General features: G+C 47.4%; 2 protein-coding genes across 2 annotated transcripts in view; one reads left to right on the forward strand and one right to left on the reverse strand.

Annotated features, from left to right (window-relative positions):
• Window positions 1–1,318: 1,318 nt before the first annotated feature.
• COLQ (collagen like tail subunit of asymmetric acetylcholinesterase) overlaps window positions 1,319–20,177 on the forward strand; it is a 33,093-nt gene continuing 14,234 nt past the window's right edge. Inside the window, exons 1-11 of the mRNA XM_045559562.1 lie at window positions 1,319–1,412; window positions 1,508–1,644; window positions 2,788–2,889; window positions 6,114–6,158; window positions 6,476–6,502; window positions 8,254–8,325; window positions 9,982–10,044; window positions 10,536–10,562; window positions 11,222–11,266; window positions 11,479–11,514; window positions 16,175–16,255. Coding sequence (XP_045415518.1) covers window positions 1,319–1,412; window positions 1,508–1,644; window positions 2,788–2,889; window positions 6,114–6,158; window positions 6,476–6,502; window positions 8,254–8,325; window positions 9,982–10,044; window positions 10,536–10,562; window positions 11,222–11,266; window positions 11,479–11,514; window positions 16,175–16,255 — 729 coding nt within the window. The remainder of the gene's footprint in view (window positions 1,413–1,507; window positions 1,645–2,787; window positions 2,890–6,113; window positions 6,159–6,475; window positions 6,503–8,253; window positions 8,326–9,981; window positions 10,045–10,535; window positions 10,563–11,221; window positions 11,267–11,478; window positions 11,515–16,174; window positions 16,256–20,177) is intronic.
• Window positions 12,983–13,420, reverse strand: LOC123628610 (60S ribosomal protein L26-like). Its single transcript, XM_045538451.1, has one exon. It carries the CDS (start codon window positions 13,418–13,420, stop codon window positions 12,983–12,985), a length of 438 nt encoding a protein of 145 aa, XP_045394407.1.

Genomic DNA, 20,177 nt, shown 5'->3' on the forward strand with positions numbered 1-20,177 from the left:
AGTGCCCAGGGCTAGGCTGCACTGGGGCTGACACAAGTGGCCGTACAACCTGGTTACTTCTGGGGAGCACCCAGCACTTACTTGCTTGGTGCCTGAGGCAGGTTCCGGAGCACTGGGTGCAGGCGGTAGGCAGATGCTGGTCCCTGGGAGATAAGACAGAAAACTGGGAGCAGAGCTGAGAGAACATGGTGGTCAACTTGCACGTGTTCTGTGCGGTCAGAGGTTCTGTGAAGGGGTGCAGGTGAGGGTACCATTGTGAAACCAAAACTGGGAGCTGAACAATCACGGATTTGGGCAATTATGGATATTGCTGCTGTGAACATTCTAGTACCTGTGTTTTAGTGAAAATATACCCACTTACCTGTTAGTAAATCCCTAGAGTGGAATTGCGGGGCTATGTGTATTTCTATGTTCAGCTTTAATAGAAAATATCAAGCAATTTCCAAAGAGGTTGTTATCAATTTACATTCTCACCAGCCAAAGTTTCATAGTTCTGGTTGTTCCACATTCTTGCGACATTTGTTATGGTCTGTCCTTTTCATTTGAGCCTTTCTGGTGGGTGAGTAGTGGTATCAACCCAATGAACGTCAGCGATGGTCAGCGGAATGGCTAAGTAGACACAGTCGCACAGTGGAACCCCGATCAGCAGTAACAGCTGCACACCCAGCCTGGGTGATTCCCGCAGGCGCTATGCTGAGTGAGAGAAGCCAAAGACACGCATTCGTATTTTATGGTTCCATTTACATAAAGTTCAAAATTAGGCAAAATCAATCCCTGGTGTTCGAATTCAGGATGGTGGCAGGGCGGAGGGGGGATGCAGAGATTGGAGATTAAGGGGGCCTCTGGGTTTGCGGGAGTTCTGTTTCTCGGGCTGGCTGCCGGCTGCAGCGATCTGCGCGCTTGTAAGGCAAACTCCAGCAGGGCGCATGCGCGAACGTGGACCTCAGGCGAGGCGCCACAGGGAAGTGAAGCTCTAAAGGGGCGGGGCCTTCCCTTCGTCTCCGCACACTTGGGACGGGGCCACCCATATACTGGCGTTACACTGTGACTCTCCAGCGAGACGGCTGACACTCAGATGTGTGTAGAGTCTAGAGTCAGTATGTGTGTTTTAAGTGGCGAGTCTGGGTCCCCTGTGATTAATGAATTTGATTGATTCTGCCTCCCTGTCTAAACGACTTCCTTCTGAGTACAATGTCAGAGATATTAAGACACACTTCCTTCTCCTCGGGGGGCGGGGGGGGTATATTATGAGTCTGAACTTTGACCCCTGCCACATCTACAAAGTGACAAGTCAGTATCTGAAGGAGAAACGGACCTTATGACGGTCACAGCGCCCACAGCATCTGCTCGTTTACTGACCATCTTAATTCAGCAAAGGCAAGGGCAGGGCTATGCCGAGGCACAGTCGGGAGGTGCGCTCACATCTAACAGGCCAGACATTAGATTCGGCGTCTGGGGTGGCAGCGCGGGTCTCCCCAGGCACAGCGCGCGTGACGGAGGCCCCGCTAACGCGGCGGTTGTCTCTGCACAGCCCTCCCCAGCCTGGACCAGAAGAAGCGCGGCGGGCACAGAGCGTGCTGCCTGCCGACGCCCCCGCCGCCGCCGCTCTTCCCGCCTCCGTTCTTCAGGGGGGGCCGCAGCCCGGTGAGTATGTGGCGCCACCACACAGCCCTCCCGCCTCCCCGCACTCAACGTGGGCTCCTCCAGGGTCTTTGCTGACAGGCTCAACCCTTCACTCCCAGCCAGAGGTTGAGCCCCGGGACGGACAGTTTGCAGTTTCTGGGGCGCGTCCCTCCTCCTCCCGCTGTCTTAAATAAGGGATGGAGGGAGATTCTCCGCAGCAGGGAGCTGGATTTGGCAACATCCCATGTCCTTGAAAACAATGGGGTGAATTTATAACTTTCTGGATTCCCATCAGCTGCTCAGATATGGAATTTCCCTTTCTGTTTTTCTTCTGCTCAAGTATTTGAAATTCCATTGCACGGCCGTGTCTAATGCAGGCCATTTCCATAAAGTGCCTCAGGAAATAGTCCGGTAGGTGTGAGAGGGAACAGAATTTGGGAAAAGAAGAAAAGGTGGGGAAACAGATCAGGAAACTGACCTAGAAGACAACAGGCCGGGGTCTTCTAGGGACTTGGGATTCTCAGCTCTTTTGGAAGCTGTTAGACTTGCGCTGTCCAATACAGGACCCACCAGCCATATGTATATCAGGCACTTGCAGTGTGGCTAGTTCAGTTGAGATGTGCTGTAAGCATAAAAGACACACCAGATTCTGAATGCTTAGTAAGAAAAAAGAATGTCAAATATCTCTTTAATAACTTTCTAATATTGAATATATGTTGAAATGATAACATTTGGGGTCTGTTGGGTTAAATAAAATATGCTATTAAAATTAATTTCACTTGTTTCCTTTTACCGTTTTAAAAGGTAAAATTGTGGCTACCAGAAAATTTAAAAGTACAACGTAGCTCTCACTGGTGGCTTGCATGACATTTCTACTGGACAGTGCTGTCCTAGACATTGGATAAAGCCCCTGAAGTGAGTGTCCTGTTCCGTCCAAAGTAGCCATTGTGCCTCTGTAATCCACTCAAGCCAGGCACCTCTCAAGAGCAGCTGAGAGAACAGAAACTGGTGGCCCAGAATGTCATCATCTTGGGACACTCATTGGGGAGCCAGGAAACTGCCCGTCTTGGGGACCTGACCCTGGAGCAGGTCTGTGTCCAGGGTGGGGACCCTTCCTCTGTCCCCTAAGTCTGACCTCTATCCCTGTGTTGCTTTGCACTGAAGCTCCTCTCCCCAGACATGAAGAACCTCATCCTGGAACTGGAGACCTCGCCGTCCTCGTGCATGCAAGGCTCGCTCGGCTCCCCTGGGCCTCCCGGCCCCCAGGTTGGTGCACCATCCAGACCCTCTTGCTGTCCTCCGTTCAGAGCAAGGGAAGCCCACTGGGCAGAGCCTCTTAGCGTGTGCTCCTTCACATGTGCTGCAGGGCTGTTTTTCCTTCTCTTGCTTACCTCCTGCTCCAGAGCCACATGGATAGAGCACTCACCCCTCTGAGTGAATTCTGGCTCCCCAGACCGGGTTCCCTATCTATGCAATGGGGATAATAATTGCCCCTCTGTCCTGGATTTCAGGGGGAATCAAATGAGATGCCGCCTGTGTGGATGTGGTTGTCATTACAGTTATCAGCAAACCCTTCATGACAATGCCCCTATGTGCTCATTGATCCCCCTTGTGGACCCAGAGGTGCGGCATTCAGTGCTGGAAAGTGGGGGCAAAGAGAAACTTGTCACCCTGAGCTTCACTGGGCCCCCAGATACTGCTACCAAGCAGCCCACCCCTCCCCCACAAAAGCTAAAGGGAAGAGTGAGGAACAGGCAAAATGCTAGAGAAAGAACTTTCTTTTTTTATTTTTTATTTTTAGAGAAAGGACTTTCTAAACAAACAACAGAGTACCCTCCAGAGACCCCACCTTACAGACTCCTGGCTCCTCTGGCCCACTTCTGAGAGGGGCTCCGTCGGTGAGGGCATCCCTGGCCTGGGGCTCTGGGGCTTCCATGGGGAGGGGAAAGAGGGTGTAAGGAGCAGTCAGTTCCCCAAGTGCCTCCCCATGCAGGAGGCACAGAAATTATGTCACTCCCCTGGGTAAACCCTCCTGTGGCTTCCCGTCACAGGAAGACTAGAGCCAAACTCCTAACCCTGGATTACAAAGCTCCACGGGAGGGGATCCAGCCTGCACCTCCCACTTCATCTCACACCACCTCCACCATCCTCTCCACTCAGCCACAGTGACCATCGCTTGGGTCCTCAGATACTCCAAGCCTGCTTCAGCCTTAGGGCATTTGGGCTTATAGTTCCTGCAGTTTGAGATGTTCTTCACTCTGGTTTTTATCATGGCCAGCTCCTTTGGACAATCAGGACTCAGTTTACACTTCTTCCTCAACCACCCAGTCTGAAGTAGTCCCCACCCCAACCACCAATCGCTGTCTGTCGGTCACAATATCTATTTTAATTGTCTGCACAGTTTTCCATCCTGTTGCAGTTCTCTCTCTCTCTCTCTCTCTCTCTGTCTCTCTCATTCCTGGTCTCTTGGTCTCCCCTCTGTAAAATGTTACTCAGTGGCAAGGGTTGGCACACTATACTTGTGGATCAAATCCTGCAGCAGCCTGTTTTAAACTTTAACTAAAGTCTTATTGTCTGTGGCTGCTTTTGCACTACAAGGGCAGAGTTGACTAGTTGTGGCAGACACCAAGTATGGCCCACAAGGCCTAAGATATTTACTATCTGGCCTTTTACAGAAGAAGTTTACTGACCCCTGGTCTGTGGGAACAGGGACACTGTCCATCTTGCTCACTACTGTTCCAGTCTCCAACAGTGCATGGTTCTTCACATAGATTTGTTGACTGCAAGAAAGAGAGCAGGACTCTGAACCTAGGGTTGGCCAGAAGCTGCTGCAGAGGGGCTGGGAAATCTGCAGAAAGGCAAGATGGAAATCCTTTAAGGTGCATTTCTATCTTTCCACCTTTAGTAGTTACTCTGACAGATCTTGGGCACGTGGGAACTCACAGAATATGGGAAGGAAAAGGGGGATGCTCTGCTGATCTCAGAACAGTAGCTCTCCAGTCATGCTTGCACATCTCTAACCTTGTGCAATCCCATTTGAGGCACACGGAGTCTGCACTGCCCCACTGCAGGGTCTGTGTGGCCACCTCGGTTCCCTTAGCACACAGCATGAATGCTGTCCCTTCTCAAAGTGAGATCCCTGGACCAGCAACACTGGCATCTTATGGAAGTTGGTTAGACATGCAGAATCTCATCCCCCTAACTTACTCAATCAGAATCTGCATCTTAACAAGACACCAACCCTCCACTGAGTGAATGGTATAAATCATCTGAACATTAAAGTTTGAGAAGCACTGAGCTGGAGCACAATGACCTTGTAAAATAGTTCTAGCCCATTTCAAGAAATGGAAAAAACTAAGGCTTGGAGGAATGAAGGGAACAAAATGAACACTCTTGCTCCTCCTCATCCCCAAACAGAAGATGAATACACCAAAGATGGTGGTTCTCAGATTATCTGCAAATTCCAATCCCCTGGGGAGCTTCAGAAATTGCTGATGCTTGTGCCCCTCCCCTGAAGACTGTTATTTAATTGGTCTGGGATGGGGCCTGGGCTTTGGGATTTTTCAAAGATTCCCCAGGAAATTGTAATGTGCGGAGAGGTTTGGGAACTACTGGCTTTGGGGGGCAGCTGTTTGTCATTTGGACAAGGTTCTAGAAATCCTATTTCAAGCAGACTTTGCATTGCGCAAGTTCACCACCGATCTTAGGGGTGCAGTGGGTGCTTGGGGGTTTTGATAGATTTCCTTTCTGCTGTTCTGAGGAATTTGGACAGCAGCTGACAGCATTTCACAGGTGCATGAGCAGAAAACACTTGCATTCTGGCTGTGGGTGTGCAAAGCTTGGGTGCAGTGGGTTCTAGAGTCCCTGAGCTGGAGTCAATGCTGCTCCTATGGCTGGGCAGTGAGATAAAAATGCACAATTTACTTTCCCATATTCTTAACATATTAAAAAGGAAGACTTTTCCTGCTGAAAGAGGGAAGGGGAGAATTATTTGGCACCTGGTACCCACAGATCAACCATAGAAATTTCTAAGTTGGCTGCTGATGTGTGCAAAACTTAACTTCTCTCTCATCAAGGCCCCAGGGAAGTTTGGTAACAGTAGCTGAAAAGATATGAGAGGTGGCAAAGCCTCCTGTTTTCAGCACATGGAATTTCTTCAAGACTCCTTAGTTGCTCTCACCTAGCACTTGGGATGATTCAGGCAACCAAAGGGTTCCAGGGAGAAAATTAAAATCACAGGGAGTAGTTGTGTAATCATAGCAGCCCTGGAACCACTGGAAACACGGCTCAGAGAAAGCTAACGAGGAGGAGGAACAGAGAGGAGGGGACTGGGCTGGAGGGCACGAGAGGGGCCTCATGGGTCCCTGCAGCCCCGCATCTGCGTGGGGAACGAGGCTGCTGCTATATGAGCCCAGTGAAGCAAGAGCCTCCTCACCAGTCCCGTCTTGGGCTGATACATACTTTCTTCACTTCTTATCTTGATTGTCTAGGGTCCACGAGGACTTCCTGGCAAGACAGGACCAAAGGGAGAAAAGGTAGGAGCCACTACTTTCTTCAACCCATCTCTCCTTGGTAATTCCAGCCTGTTTTCTGGGGGTGGCACCAAAACTTCTCTGGTTGAGATTTCTAGACATGTGCTAATTCTGCCTTAGTGCGTGAGGATGGGCTCCATGATGGCTGAGCTGCTGCAGCAGGTGTGGGACACCACTGGTGGATTTTGACTTGGCCACTGATATGGCTGGGGGGCTGTGAGCGGCCAAGCGACCGAGCCTCGTGGACATGCCCAGTCCTCAGCCCTCCCAGCCCTCTGCTTCCAAAGCAGACTCTCCTTACCTGTCTTCTCCATCCACAGGGGGAGCTTGGCCGACCAGGAAGGAAGGTATGGTCTGTGCTGTTCTGTCGGCGTCATGCGGGCAACTGTGCTCCACGTGCGTGTGAGTGTGTGTGCGCTCCTGGGATGGGGGACCAGCAGTGCACTTCAGTGGCCACCAATAAATACTTAGGTGGACAATAATGGTGCCGCCATCCCTACGATGGCAGTAATAATCTTGCCCTTTCTTCCAAATCCTTTGCTTAGGAGCTGGAGCCTGCTCCTGCCAGGCATTCAGACTCCTTCCAGGGGCTGCCACGCCTGGCCAAATTTCCCCCAGCCTCAGACCATCTCATCAGAGAAACCCTCCAAGCCCTCAACCATCAACACAGAACAACTCTCACTGTCTATTTGATTAAACTGGAATAAAGTGCCAGAGCAGACAGAAACAAATGGCTTTTGCTTTTTGGCCCAGCTGAAAGAAATGGGAGTTACTTAAGGTCACAGTGACTCGGAGTGAATCAAATACATGTTATCAAGACTCTCATTAGTGTCAAGAGGGAGTAAATCAGCAGGCTGTTATACCTGCTGTGGTCACTGCATACAGCCACTGAATGTCGAGGTCTCAGTGATAGAAGGCGGTGCTAAAACTGGCCAAGAAAGATGTGCATGGCTCTAAATATAAATTACTGTATTTCTTTCTCATTAAATATTTTTAGTCATATGGTTTCACTGTTGACAACAGCCTTAAACTAAACAGACCTTTGCAAGGCAAAAGTTACAACTCTTTAGGACACAGATGAAAACTCTAGCCATGGCACAGCTGAAGTGCTGGGCTAGAAATGGTCCTGGGGTGGTCTCCATGCTCAGACCTAACAAGGACCATGAGCGAGTAATGACACCAGCATGGATATGGGAGGCAAAAGTAGAAACCAGTACACATGCCAGCATTTGGTGCCTCTGGTTTAGGGGCTGAGCCCTTCACATCTCTGGCTAACTGTGAAATTAGCCAGTGGGTGCAGAGGTCAAGATAGACCCCCAATCCCTGCTCCTGCGCTCTCTTGCAGGGCTCCATAGCCTTGGCTTGACAGAGACAGGGACAGCATGTACCATGTGCGAGTGAATAAATTATTAAGGGAGCACTCTGAGGAGGAGCCTGGAAGGGAGTGGGAGAAGTGGGGGCAGTGGTGTCAGGTGAAGCCCAGCCTCTGCAGCGTGATCCCTAGGGGAGCTCGGGAGTGTGAATTGCCCTACAGCTTGTCCTGCCTTGGGGTAAGGGAGCTGGGCTGTTCTCTGCAGGAAGAAGAGGCACATTACTAGGCAGTTCCAATTACCTAAGGGCAAACTCCACCTTTGCGGGTTGCAGGAATGAGCCACAAGAAAGGTAGCCTCTGGGGGGTGGGTGCTCTGAGCAGGTAAAAAAGACCTCGAGGGAGTACCAACAGCATCAGCTACTGCTCTCCAATCATAGTCCTATCTCATTCTACAGCACATCTTTGGCAAGAAGCCATGGGACATTTGGGGCAGGAGTGTGGAGGTGGTGAATATTTAAAAACCAAGAAGTTTAGAATCCCTTTCCCACCACCCTCTATTTGAGTAGAATAAAATCTTGTCTGGCGATACAATGTGACACTAAGGGTTTAACTTATACCTCAGTGACCCAACTCTTTAGGCCATCAGTCTTTGGAGGGTGGGGATGAGAGTCCATGGGGCCATACTTGAAGGCCCCATCCTCCCCATGGGCCCCAGAGACAAATATTAGTTCTTGGAAGTAAAGAAACAAACCCACTTGTCTTGACTTTTGTTCTTGGTCTTTGAAGGGCAGACCTGGCCCCCCAGGTGTTCCTGGTATGCCTGGGCCTGTCGGCTGGCCAGGCCCTGAAGGACCCAGGGTAAGTGCAGTGTGCTTTGGGGGCTCTTGTGGTGTCAGAACAAGAGGAGGGAGGATGGCAGCTCCCCTGGCCCCTGGCACGTAGTCAGTGAATCACTTCCTCAAGAGGAGAAAGAATAGAGCTCGAGGACCGTCCACAAGTCCCCAAACACTTCCTCCTTCTCTTGGACTACAAGACCTTGATCAGTGCCACAGCTCTGTTTCTGTGGAAGGAGAAAAGAGGGGTGGCTCCCCTTTTGCCTGGGACCCTGGTTCTCCTTTGTCTTGAGAATTAGCAACCTGTTCTTTGGTTTCCCTGAGATGACCTAAGAGGGGCTTGTTCCTGGGAAGCTCTTGCCTGTCTTGCTGATCTGGCAGGAGGTAGAGGGTTTATAGGGTGTGTTGGCTGGCTGAAGAATGGCAATCCTACATTCAGAGAGGGATTGCCAAGTGCTGATGAAATCCCTTCCTCAGTCAGGGTATGGAAGGCAACACCCCTATCTATGCCTCCATTTATGTTCTTCTCATGGTGGTCATAGACTAGAGAGTTTGGAGGCCAGGACTCAGGAATTTTACCTGTGGAAGGCAGGGCTGGGCAGATGGATAGCACCATCTTCTCTGATTCACTTACCGGATGTGTTGTGGGAGGAGAAAACTGTGTTTCCAGTCCTCCGAGGACAAGTCCCAAGGGTATTTCTTTTAAAAATCCTCTGTATAGAGCTGAGCTATCCAACATGGCAGCCACTGGCCACATACAACTCTTGAGCCTTCAGAATGTGGCTAATGAACTGAGAAACCAAATTTTTAAATTTTAATTAATTTAAGTTTGATTTCAAAAACCTTTACTTAATTCAATTATTTGAAAACATTTAAGTATGTTTGGAGCAAGTTGAATGTGTGAATCTGCTTTTTCAACTATAAATTTTATAGACTGTAAATACAGATAAAGTATTTTGGAAGAAAATTTGAGATATGCTTTAAATATAAAATACACAGCAGATTTCAAGTAGTTATTATGAAAAACAGTGCAAAACATCTCATTAATAATTTTTATATTGATTACATGTTGAAATAATTAGATTAAATTAACTAGATTAAATGGGATATATCGTTAAGATTAATTTCACCTGTTTAGTTTTACCTTTAATGTGACTTCTAAACAATTTTTTAAGTAAGTATGTGGCTTACCTTATATTTCTTCTGGTTAGTGCTGGTGTAAAGTCTTTTAGTACAGAGGGTACTGGAAGTACCAATTACAAACCATTCTGAGGGGCCTCCCTATGCAAAGAGCAAAGCAGGCAAAGTGTTTTTGTGTGTTGACAATTTGTCTTCTGAAGCCCCAGTGCCCTCATGCTTTCTCCCCTACCCTCTCACAATCCTCAGTAGGAAAATATCAAGTATCACCATTTAAAACATCTTAGTGAGCATTTAGTTTGGAGATCTGCTTTACTTTGGGCATTTTCATTTCGTATTTCATCTCAATACAGAGTGAAATATGGAGTAGGGGGCCATGGGACTCTGGGAGGGAGCAAAGGGGCATTTGGATATTTGGGGCCTCAGACTCACAAGCCAGTCCCAATGTCCTCGGTTCCATCCTGATCTTGCCCATGACTGGGCTGGTTCAGTTTCTCTAAGAAATGTCACTGTGGGTCTTTTTTCCTTATTCTGTTTCCCATAGGGTGAAAAAGGTGACATGGGTATGATGGGCCTGCCAGGGTCAAGAGGACCAATGGGCTCCAAGGTGAGTGTGTGGTCCACATGGACATTCCCAGGTCTTTTCACTAAGGCTCTGGAGCAGCTGCCATCTACGAAGATGGGAACTGGGTGGGGTGGCTATCCTGGGCTGGGGAATGTCACAGGTATTGCAGGGCCTGGCACCAGGGTGCTTGCCTTTACCAGCCCTTTGGGGGACATCATGCCTTGGGATGCAGGGATGTAGGGATGCCATTCCTACCAGTGTTCTCCTGGGCAGGGAGGGGCAAGCCTCTGGACAACAGGGCAGAGGGAAACCTTTGACCAGGTCTTTCCAGGGTGAGAAAAGCAATGTTCTTTTAGGCCTGGTATAAACATAACCCTCTGGGACATCTTTGTGTTGACTGCTGCAACCCACTAAAACTTCCAGCACAGTGTGGAGACACACGTCACCACCACTTTCGCGGATTCCTTCCACTCTGCGCCAAACCCAAAGGTCCTACAGGGCTGACTGTAAATGCACCTTCTGCTTTCTTTTAGGGATACCCTGGATCCAGAGGGGAAAAGGTTAGTGCTGGTCTCTGATGGCATCCAGAGCCTGGTGTGGGCGAGAGGCCCTGGCATCGGTGACATGCAGAGGGTGGGCCCAGCTCTCTCTTTAGTCAGCAACTGCAGTGACCATCCCTAGATAGTCCCCCGTCCTTTGTCAGTGTGCTGAGAGAGAAGTGAGGCGCCTCTTGGAGCAAGGCAAGCAGGTCAGGGAGGGCCCCCCGGGAGGCAGAGGCCCCACAATGGAGCAGATGAGCCAAGGAGGGCGGTGCCAGGGAGAGAATGAGCACAGTTTGCAGGGAGTGCTGCAGGCAGACGGCGGATGTGTCTTTAGGCCAAGCTTCCACCACCATCCTTCTCAACTGTCCAAAACCAAACCAAACCAAAACAAAACAAAAACCAGCATGACCTGGGGACAATTTCCCCACAGGATGAGAGAAGATCTAGGACCCAGAATTTTATGTGAGTTGTCCTTTATTAATGCAAGAGATCTCTGGGTTCAAATAGAAGGTAGATCACAAAGCATTCCTCCCTCGGCAAGTCACCTGGTATCTCTGACCCTATTTGCCTGTAAAATGAAGGTATTGGCTTAGGGAGCTTTTCAATTTGAAATGCTCCAATTGTCCCTCCCCCACCCCAAGGTACTAACTCTCTCCTCTCCTGTGGTTTCCTCCTAGGGATCTAGAGGTGAAAGGGGCGACTTGGGTCCCAAAGGAGAAAAGGTAATGGCCACTCCACAGAAATCATAAACTTTAGTGGAAGTGGCGGCCTCCTGCCCACCCCCACCTGTGGACGGATGACGGACTGACAGGCCCCCATCTTGAAAGGGGACAGACTGACAGGCCCCCATCTTGAAAGGGGCCAGCCAAGTTTGTCCGAGCCCTTTCAGGTGTTATTTCAGCGGTGATCACATTGTTTGTTGCTCTTTTCACAGGGCTTCCCAGGATTTCCTGGAATGTTGGGACAAAAAGTAAGTACCTAGAAGTTAGACCTCAGAAAAAAAAAATCAGCCCTTCCAAGCACAACAAAAAGAGTTCTGCCTCTTTGTCCGTCGGGCAGCAAAAGGGGGTCTAACCATGGAAGTGGAAGGTTCTGCCTTAGGGTGGGGGTCAAGTTGCCTTACACATTGGGGACAGGGTGGCAGGATGGTCTGAGGCCTCCTTCCGACTCAGTGAGAAGGAAAGGACAACCCATCTGGGCAGGAGGGGCCCTTCCTTGCTTTTCCTGCCTCTCAGAGGGCTGCAGTAATGTTCAAACTCAGAAACCTCTCTGACAAAGCACTCAGATCTGAGCTCCAAGGGTCAAGGCCCCTCAGCACATGGGCCCCAGTGCAAAGCTCAGGCATCTTTTATTTAACGTCATTGCTGCCTAAATGCTTAATGCAGTCCTTCAAGGGTCATATACATCCTGCCAGAGGGACACAGATGTATTTAAATAGTTAAATATTTAGTGGATATCTGGCTTGGGAGAAGATTTAATAAAGAAAGGAATCAGTTTCAGGTAACTTAAAGGAAAAAATATTCAGTAAATAACAATAGAGTGATGTGCAGATTTGACAAAAGTTGTGAAGGTGGCCACTGACTGACAGATTTTTGGAAAATTTTACTTAGGGATAGGGTCTAGGGAAGAAGAATGAAGGTGGGTGGGGGGAGTATCAGAGAATAAAGAGTGAAAAGTGAAGAAATGGCCATTTAGAACAGCTCCTGGCTGGGCGTAAGTGGCTCATGCCTGTAATCCCAGCAAGGCGGGAGGATCACTTGAGGACAGGAGTTGGAAATCAGCCTGGACAACACAGCAAGACCCTTTCTCTACAAAAAATTTAAAAATTAGCTGGGTATGGTAGCATGTGTCTGTAGTTTCAGCTACTTGGGAGGCTGAGGTAGGAGGATCACTTAAGCACAGGAGTTCAAGGTCACAGTGAGCTATGATTATACCACTGTATTCCAGCCTGGGCAACAGAGCAAGACCCTATCTCTAAAAAAAGAAGCAAAAAACAAAAGAATAGCTCCTAAGCTAACACTGTGGTGTTGGTTGCTCATGCTGTAAGGCATTGACATTGGAAATCGTTATTTAAAACCTAGGTCTCAGACCATGATATTCTTCAAACATGTAAATGGGATTCTTTTTAGGTATTTTTAATTTTTTAAGTTCACCTTAAAGTTTTATTTTCCAAACTTGAATATACATTCTTATCTGACCTTATCCAGTCAGTAGAGCATGTTTAAATATTTTCAATCGTCATTCATTAATTTATTATGATTTATCACTCCCTTAGGCTGTCAGAAAGTGTTCCTGCTACCCTTGATAGGGAGTTGGATTAAAAAAATAGATTAATTATATAAGCAAATTAAAGGAAACATTAAAAGAGAAAAAAATAATTTTATTTTTAAATTTTTTTCACTTTAGCAGTTTTTATGAAAGTTGAACTTAAGATTATTTCATTCCTGCATCTTCTCAATTGTTTCTTCCTTGTACTTGCCTTTTTCCTTTCCTACTTGGTGAGATCTGGCTTTCTGTTCAAGGATCTTTTTGCTGTCTTTGTCCAGTTTAAGCCTAGTAATAACCACCTTGCTGGGGTGAATACCCATATGGACAGTTGTGCCATTACCCTTTTCCCACTGCATCCATTCAATGTAGATGACATATTTCTTCCTGTAAACCTGGACTACTTTGCCAATTTGCTGACCTTTATAGTGTCCCCAAACCACCTGAACTTCACCATCCTTTCTGATGAGCATGGATCGAACATTGTATTTCTGTTTCAGCTCTTTGGAAAGAGGGGAAGACATAATCTTCCTGTGAATGTGGGAAGGTGCATTGAAATGCCTTTTGCGCTTCTTGCTTTGGTCAGAAATCACAAAGGGATTGAACTTCATTTTGGCCTCTCTGCTGCTTTGGACATGGCTGCAAAAGGGAAGAGAGATACATTATTTTTAAATATTTAAAATAAAATTAATTCAGTAAAACAGTGAACATCAAAGAATAATAAATTACTGTAAAATTAACTATGACAGCTTCTCTGGCCTCTGCACCATTTCTAGACTTGCCATCTAAAGAGTTTTCTTCCCCTTTCGTGGCAGGCTGTTTTAAGACAGAGCTGATATGATAACCATAATTATGTCTTAGGAAAGAAATTAGATCAAGAAATTACTGGCTGCTTCCAGTCGATGTAGAGAAGGGCCACACTTCCTTCTGAAAATCTCTTAAAAAAATTTATGATGCTTGTGCTGCTGTTTTCTCCCAGGCAAACAAGACATCCCCTGAGCCCCTCTAAACAGCCAAGGGACAATGGTGCAAACATCTCCATGGTCACGTAGAAACCACCCTCACATGTGACAATGTCTTCTCACATTCTCTTACTGCCTAGAATGCTGAAGGATGCATGAGGGGGAAAGAAATCATAGATTTAAGGACAATTCTTGGTGAAGCAAAACACTGGTGGCTGGGTAGGGACAAATTCATTACATTGGCTGAGCTGACAGGTAATTTCAGAGCTTTATGCTTGATCCTTTCTGTATACTGGTGTTCCCTGGACTTTTCCGTTGTGTCTAACCTCCTCTGACCTCCACGTGGAAAGGCACCTGGGTGTTTATTGTTCTCTCCGGGCGGCTGGGCAGCCCCTCATGGGCACTGGCTGCTGACTAACAGAAACACTCATGGTTGCAATTGCTAAACTTATCTTGTTGTTGGTGCTTTCTGGGCTGTCAGGGGATTACTGGAGATAGGAATGATGCGCCCTGTGGGTTCATGACTCAAAGAAATGGTAAGTGGGGCTGGAATCCTAGAACATGTATAATAGAAGAAGGAGAAAAACTAAGATGGAGAAATGGGTTTTGCAAAAGATTGGCCTTAAACTATGAAATCCTATAGTTGGTGCATTTGGTTCTGAAAGTTCAACATAGGCTTTTTTTATTTTTTTTGAGACAGAGTCTCACTCTGTTGCCCAGGCTAGAGTGCCGTGGCATCAGCCTAGCTCACAGCAACCTCAAACTCCTGGGATCAAGCAATCCTTCTGCCTCAGCCTCCCGAGTAGGTGGGACTACAGACATGTGCCACCATGCCCGGCTAATTTTTTCTATATATATTTTTAGTGGTCCATATAATTTCTTTCTATTTTTAGTAGAGACCGGGTCTTGCTCTTGCTCAGGCTGGTCTCAAACTCTTGAGCTCAAATGATCCTCCCGCCTCGGCTTCCCAGAGTGCTAGGATTACAGGCGTGAGCCACCGCGCCCGGCCTCAACATAGGCTTATCAAACAGGAATACTGTTTACATAGTTTTCCATGCCTTTTTCAATAATTATATTGGACATTTGAACATATCTTTGAAACATCTCTCCCTACAAAAAGAGTTTTCATCTAAATCAAATGGAAGTGAGCTGGAACTCAAACCAACGTTTACTAAAGAGTGAGGAAATAGGCCGGGCGCGGTGGCTCACGCCTGTAATCCTAGTACTCCGGGAGGCTGAGGCGGGTGGATCGCTCAAGGTCAGGAGTTCGAGACCAGCAAGAGCGAGACCCCATCTCTACTAAAAATAGAAAGGAATTATCTGGTCAACTAAAATATATACAGAAAAAGTTAGCCGGGCATGGTGGTGCATGCCTGTAGTCCCAGCTACTTGGGAGGCTGAGGCAGTAGAAATGCTTAAGTCCAGGAGTTTGAGGTTGCTGTGAGCTAGGCTGACACCACAGCACTCACTCTAGCCCGGGCAACAAAGTGAGACTCTGTCTCAAAAAAAAAAAAAAAAAAAAAAAGGCCGGGCGTGGTGGCTCACGCCTGTAATCCTAGCACTCTGGGAGGCCGAGGCAGGTGGACCGCTTGAGGTCAGGAGTTCGAGCCCAGCCTGAGCAAGAGCGAGACCCCGTCTCTACTAAAAATAGAAAGAAATAATCTGGCCAACTAACATTATATATAGAAAAACAAATTAGCCGGGCCTGGTGGCGCATGCCTGTAGTCCCAGCTACTCGGGAGGCTGAGGCAGTAGGATCACTTAAGCCCAGGAGTTTGAGGTTGCTGTGAGCTAGGCTGATGCCACGGCACTCATTCTAGCCTGGGCAACAAAGTGAGACTCTGTCTCAAAAAAAAAAAAAAAAAAAAAAGAGTGAGGAAATAGATAATCCCAAGTAAACACTATTAAATGAGCAGAAACTTCAAAAGATGATAGTTGGCAAAACTGTGTCCAATCACTCAAAAAACCTTTAAATTTGAATTTGTGCTAAAAACAAAACATAACAAAGCACAACATAAAATTTCAACTAGAAAGAAAAGCATTTCCCCAGACAGCTGTAGTGTCACAGGCACACATGTGACTGCATTGCACAAGCCTCCCACTGCCCCACTTTGGCTGTTCTGGATGATGATTTGTCTCCCCCCGGTTTGGTCACCAAAATGTGTGCTGCCCCACAGCTGTCTCTGTCAGATAATAAATAACCCACCCAGGGTTACCTTTTTTCTTCTTCTTTCTTAAAAGATGTGTCTGCCTTTCTCATGACTTCATCACTTCCCGGTCTCCCAGGGCAGCCCAGCTGGGAAAGCACTGGAAAGATCAGTAGCCCATGATTGGACAGACCTGCGTAAGTGCGCCTGTTCCACACGTCCTGATTCCTCTCTTGCTTCTCTATCTTCTTTCCAGGGTGAAATGGGCCCAAAGGGTGAGCCTGGGATAGCAGGACACCGAGGACCCACAGGAAGACCAGGAAAACGAGGCAAGCAGGTAAGGACCCCCGAACTTCCTGACCTGGGGGTGTGGGGGGCAGCAGGCAGGTGGGGCCAGTCAGAGCTGTTCCACAGACCCAGGTGCCAGCGTCCTCTGGGCTGCTGGACAGAACCAGCACCACTTCCAGAAGCTGCGGGCATCTCTAGGCTAGCCATAGTTTGAGGCAGACGGGATAGGATGCTCCATTAAGACTGTGCCCAAGGCCAGATGCAAGAGCGGATATGAACAAGTCTGTCCTAACTCAAGCAACTGGGAATGGAAGCCAGATGTGGTCATTTACCCAGAAAATCTGCTTTTTGCCTCAATGTCCCAGACACAAATGGGAGAATTGAAGAAGAGCCCAGATAGTTCCCTGCTGTTGAAGGGTCTTCTGGGTCTCAACAGTGGGGTGGTTTTTTCCCACTTAGGCCCCCAATTTATAAGCAACTCTTTCTATTGGATTGATTAAAGATTTAGGGAAATTGTTCATTCTGAACTCCTGCTGGTCAGCAGGCTCTTGTGTTAAGCCTTGTGGCGTGACAGGGAGAGGAGAGAGGAAGATGCGTTTGCCTTGGCTGGCTCGAGGGCTGTACTGGGTGCCTCAGAGCAATGTCTGGTCTTTTCTCTAATGAACAGGCACTCCTGAGAGAAGATGTGTCCCTTTACTTTTTTAGTTGTCAGTTTGTTGGCTTTTTACCTCCCTTCCCATTATTAATGTAATATACAATCATCACAGAAAACTTGGAAAATTCAGAAATATAGGGGGGAAATCATCTAACGACCTAATATCCAGGTGTAACCACTGTTAGTGGATATGGTGTCATTTTGGTATGTTTCCTTCCAGTATTATTTCTTTTATACTTTCTAGTTGTTTGGGTTTTTTTACATGCATTATATTGTTATTGTATCCTAAATTTTTAAATTAATACAATATGCACATTTTTGCTTATTACTGCAAGACATTAATTAAGAATTTTTAAACATCTCTTTTAAATATCTGCATCTCATTTTAGTAAATGAGTAAATAATAGATTGCTTGAACAAGAGAGGCCTAACCAAATTATATATAATGCTGACAAGTGAACATCTTTGCATGCAAAGCTTTTTCTATTCTTTTACTTATTTCCTTAGGCTAGATCTGTGGTCCTCAAACTGTATCTTACATCAGAATCACCTGGGGGGTTGATTGACTACAGATGTACAGATTTCCCACACCTGGTGCAATGGCTGTAGTTCCAGGTGTGCGTCTCGTCCCAATGACTGATACAGTTGCCCTGGAATGGGCCTTCAGCATGGTGTTTTTACAGCTGTCCATCTGATTCTAACGTGCAGTCAGGGTTCAGAACCATAGTAAAATGGCAAAGTCAACTTTGATCTTTTCCACGTAAATGTAGAAATCACACAGGCTCCACCCTGGATACTTCAGACTGCACACTAACTTTTGAAGTCATAACATTCCAGCCCAGTTTCCAAAGTTTTACAATAGGTAGCATGGTCATGGCTTCACAATGATGCCAGAGATAGCCATTTCCTTAAAACTAGGCTCAAAAAAAGAAGGAAAAAATGGGGCAAGGGAGAATCTTTTCTGTATTACTTTATCCCCTGCTGATGACTTCCATTAGAATATTTTATGCTTGGCATTCAAAAAGCCTATTAGCATCTGTTCTCTAGTATTTTTCTTGGGCAGTGTTTGTCTTTTTCTGGTGACAGCCAAAGCCAAAAAGTCTATTTCATGGCCGGGCGCAGTGGCTCACGCCTGTAATCCTAGCACTCTGGGAGGCCAAGGCGGAAGGATTGCTTGAGGTCAGGAGTTCGAGACCAGCCTGAGCAAGAGCGAGACCCCATCTCTACTAAAAATAGAAAGAAATTATCTGGACAGCTAAAAATACATATAGAAAAAAATTAGCCGGGCATGGTGGCACATGCCTGTAGTCCCAGCTACTTGGGAGGCTGAGGCAGAAGGATCACTTAAGCCCAGGAGTTTAAGGTTGCTGTGAGCTAGGCTGATGCCACGGCACTCTAGCCCGGGCAACAGAGCAAGACTCTGTCTCAAAAAAACAAACAAACAAAAAGTCTATTTCGTGACCCTGCTGACATTGATTCAGTTGCAGTAATTTTAAAAACTACACCAAAACCATACCTGGGAGCTCAGAGAAGTTAGGAAAGCGAGCTCAAGCTTTCTACAAGGCCTTATAAACAACCTGAGCATGCTCCAAACCCTCGCTGTCTTTCCACCCACTCCGTGGAATAGCTGTCTGACTAGAAGAGACAGCTCATTGAGTGGTTAGCCTTGGAAGCCGGCCATGGTACTTTCTTTTTATCATGAATTAATTTCCTAGTGTAGAGTCTTATGTATCCAGTGTTTGTTAGGCCAGTGGTGCCGAGTTTCTGGAGGCTATTGTAGGTTAATCTAAAACCAGGAATCAGAAATCCAGAAGGGATTTCAGAATAGAATTTTCAAGCCAGAAGGATTTTAGAGGCCACTTAATCCAATCCCCTCAGTTTATTCGCAAGGAAGCAGAGGGCCAGGGAGGTGGAGTTGATTGCCCAAGACCCCTCAGCTAAGCCAGCTTCAAAGCCAGGGCAAGAAATCAGAGTTGACCCCAGCTTTTCCCCACATCACTTCTCCCAACCGCCTTCACGCTTGAGGACTTGCTTTCGGCAGGCCCAGGAAAGCAGCTGTGGACTTTATTATAAAACCTTCAGTTTATGGAGACAGAGCAACTTCCTTAAGAGAGACCACCCAACTTTGTGAAAAATAAGGAGTAAAGAATGCCTTTCCTGGAGAGACATGGCTCATTCTGAGCAAATGACCGAGAAGTGGAATATTCCGTTACTGCTGGTGTTAGAATTAAGGAGCATTTCCAGCTCCTTCAAGCTTTGGCACTTCCTGTGCTCAGAGCCACCTGACATGGCTGTTAGAAAAACAAGCCTTAACTGTGGCTATATTAAGACGGTGTGACTTCCTTTGCCATTCTGGGACCCATCTTGGTTACTGCATGGAATGCTTCAGCTTGGGCTAAGGCTTAAGAACTCCCTCCACAAGGATGGAATTGGAAATAAGGTCTGACCTCACGGGTCCCGTATTAAGAGTTTAAGAGCTCCTTGGACATTACCAAGAGGGCCCCCACGGCAATGTTGACAAGGTGGCAGGTCACATGTCATCATTGTGACTGGAAAGGAGTGTCCCCCGCATGCCTGCCTCCCAGACTTGGGGAAGATTATGTTTCATCAGGTGGGCAAGCCTGCCAAGGCACAAGTATAGTAAGGAGAGCCAGGCCAAAGCTGTCAGTATCAATCACTGCCCTGATTAGGCCTGGGGGAAGAGCCCACAGCATGCACCAGCCTGAGTTTCTGGGGTCTCTCCTAAGGGCAGCCTTGACGGGGAACCAAGAGCCTGATCTGTGCTCTTGAAGCCCCCAGAGTAGGTAGCAAAGAGGACATTCCATGTGAAATGGCTGTAGCCACAGGTGTCCTTTCCTTTAAGAAAGTGGGACTTCTTCAGGACTTTTTTTTTTTTTGAGAGACAGGGTCTTTCCCTTTGGCGCAAGCTGGAGTACAGCTGCATGATCATAGCTCACTATAACCTCAAACTGCTGGACTCAAGCAATCCTCCTGCCTCAGCCTCCCAAGTAGTTGGGACTACGGGCACATGCCACCACACTTGGCTAATTTTGTATTTTTTTGTAGAGACAGGGTCTCACTATGTTGCTTAGGCTGGTCTCAAACTCCTGGCCTCAAGCCATCCTCCTGCCTTGGCCTCTCAAAGTGCTGGGCTTATAGGCGTGGCCCACACTGGGCCAGGACTTAACTGCGTGAAACAGATGAAACCAGGCTAGTTGCTGCAACAATTGGCTTGCCCCACACAGCCCTTTGTTCTGGGCAAACATTTTCTTTTTTGAGATCTTTGTTAGTCTCACAACAAACCTATGTGGGTGTC

The sequence above is a fragment of the Lemur catta genome, chromosome 1 (genome assembly GCF_020740605.2).
Source record: "Lemur catta isolate mLemCat1 chromosome 1, mLemCat1.pri, whole genome shotgun sequence".
In the NCBI taxonomy this organism is placed as follows: Eukaryota; Metazoa; Chordata; class Mammalia; order Primates; family Lemuridae; genus Lemur; species Lemur catta.

What these genes read in the sequence shown, in the direction of transcription:
- LOC123628610 (XM_045538451.1), bottom strand. Translation starts at nt 13,420, where the DNA reads ATGAAGTTCAATCCCTTTGTGATTTCTGACCAAAGCAAGAAGCGCAAA.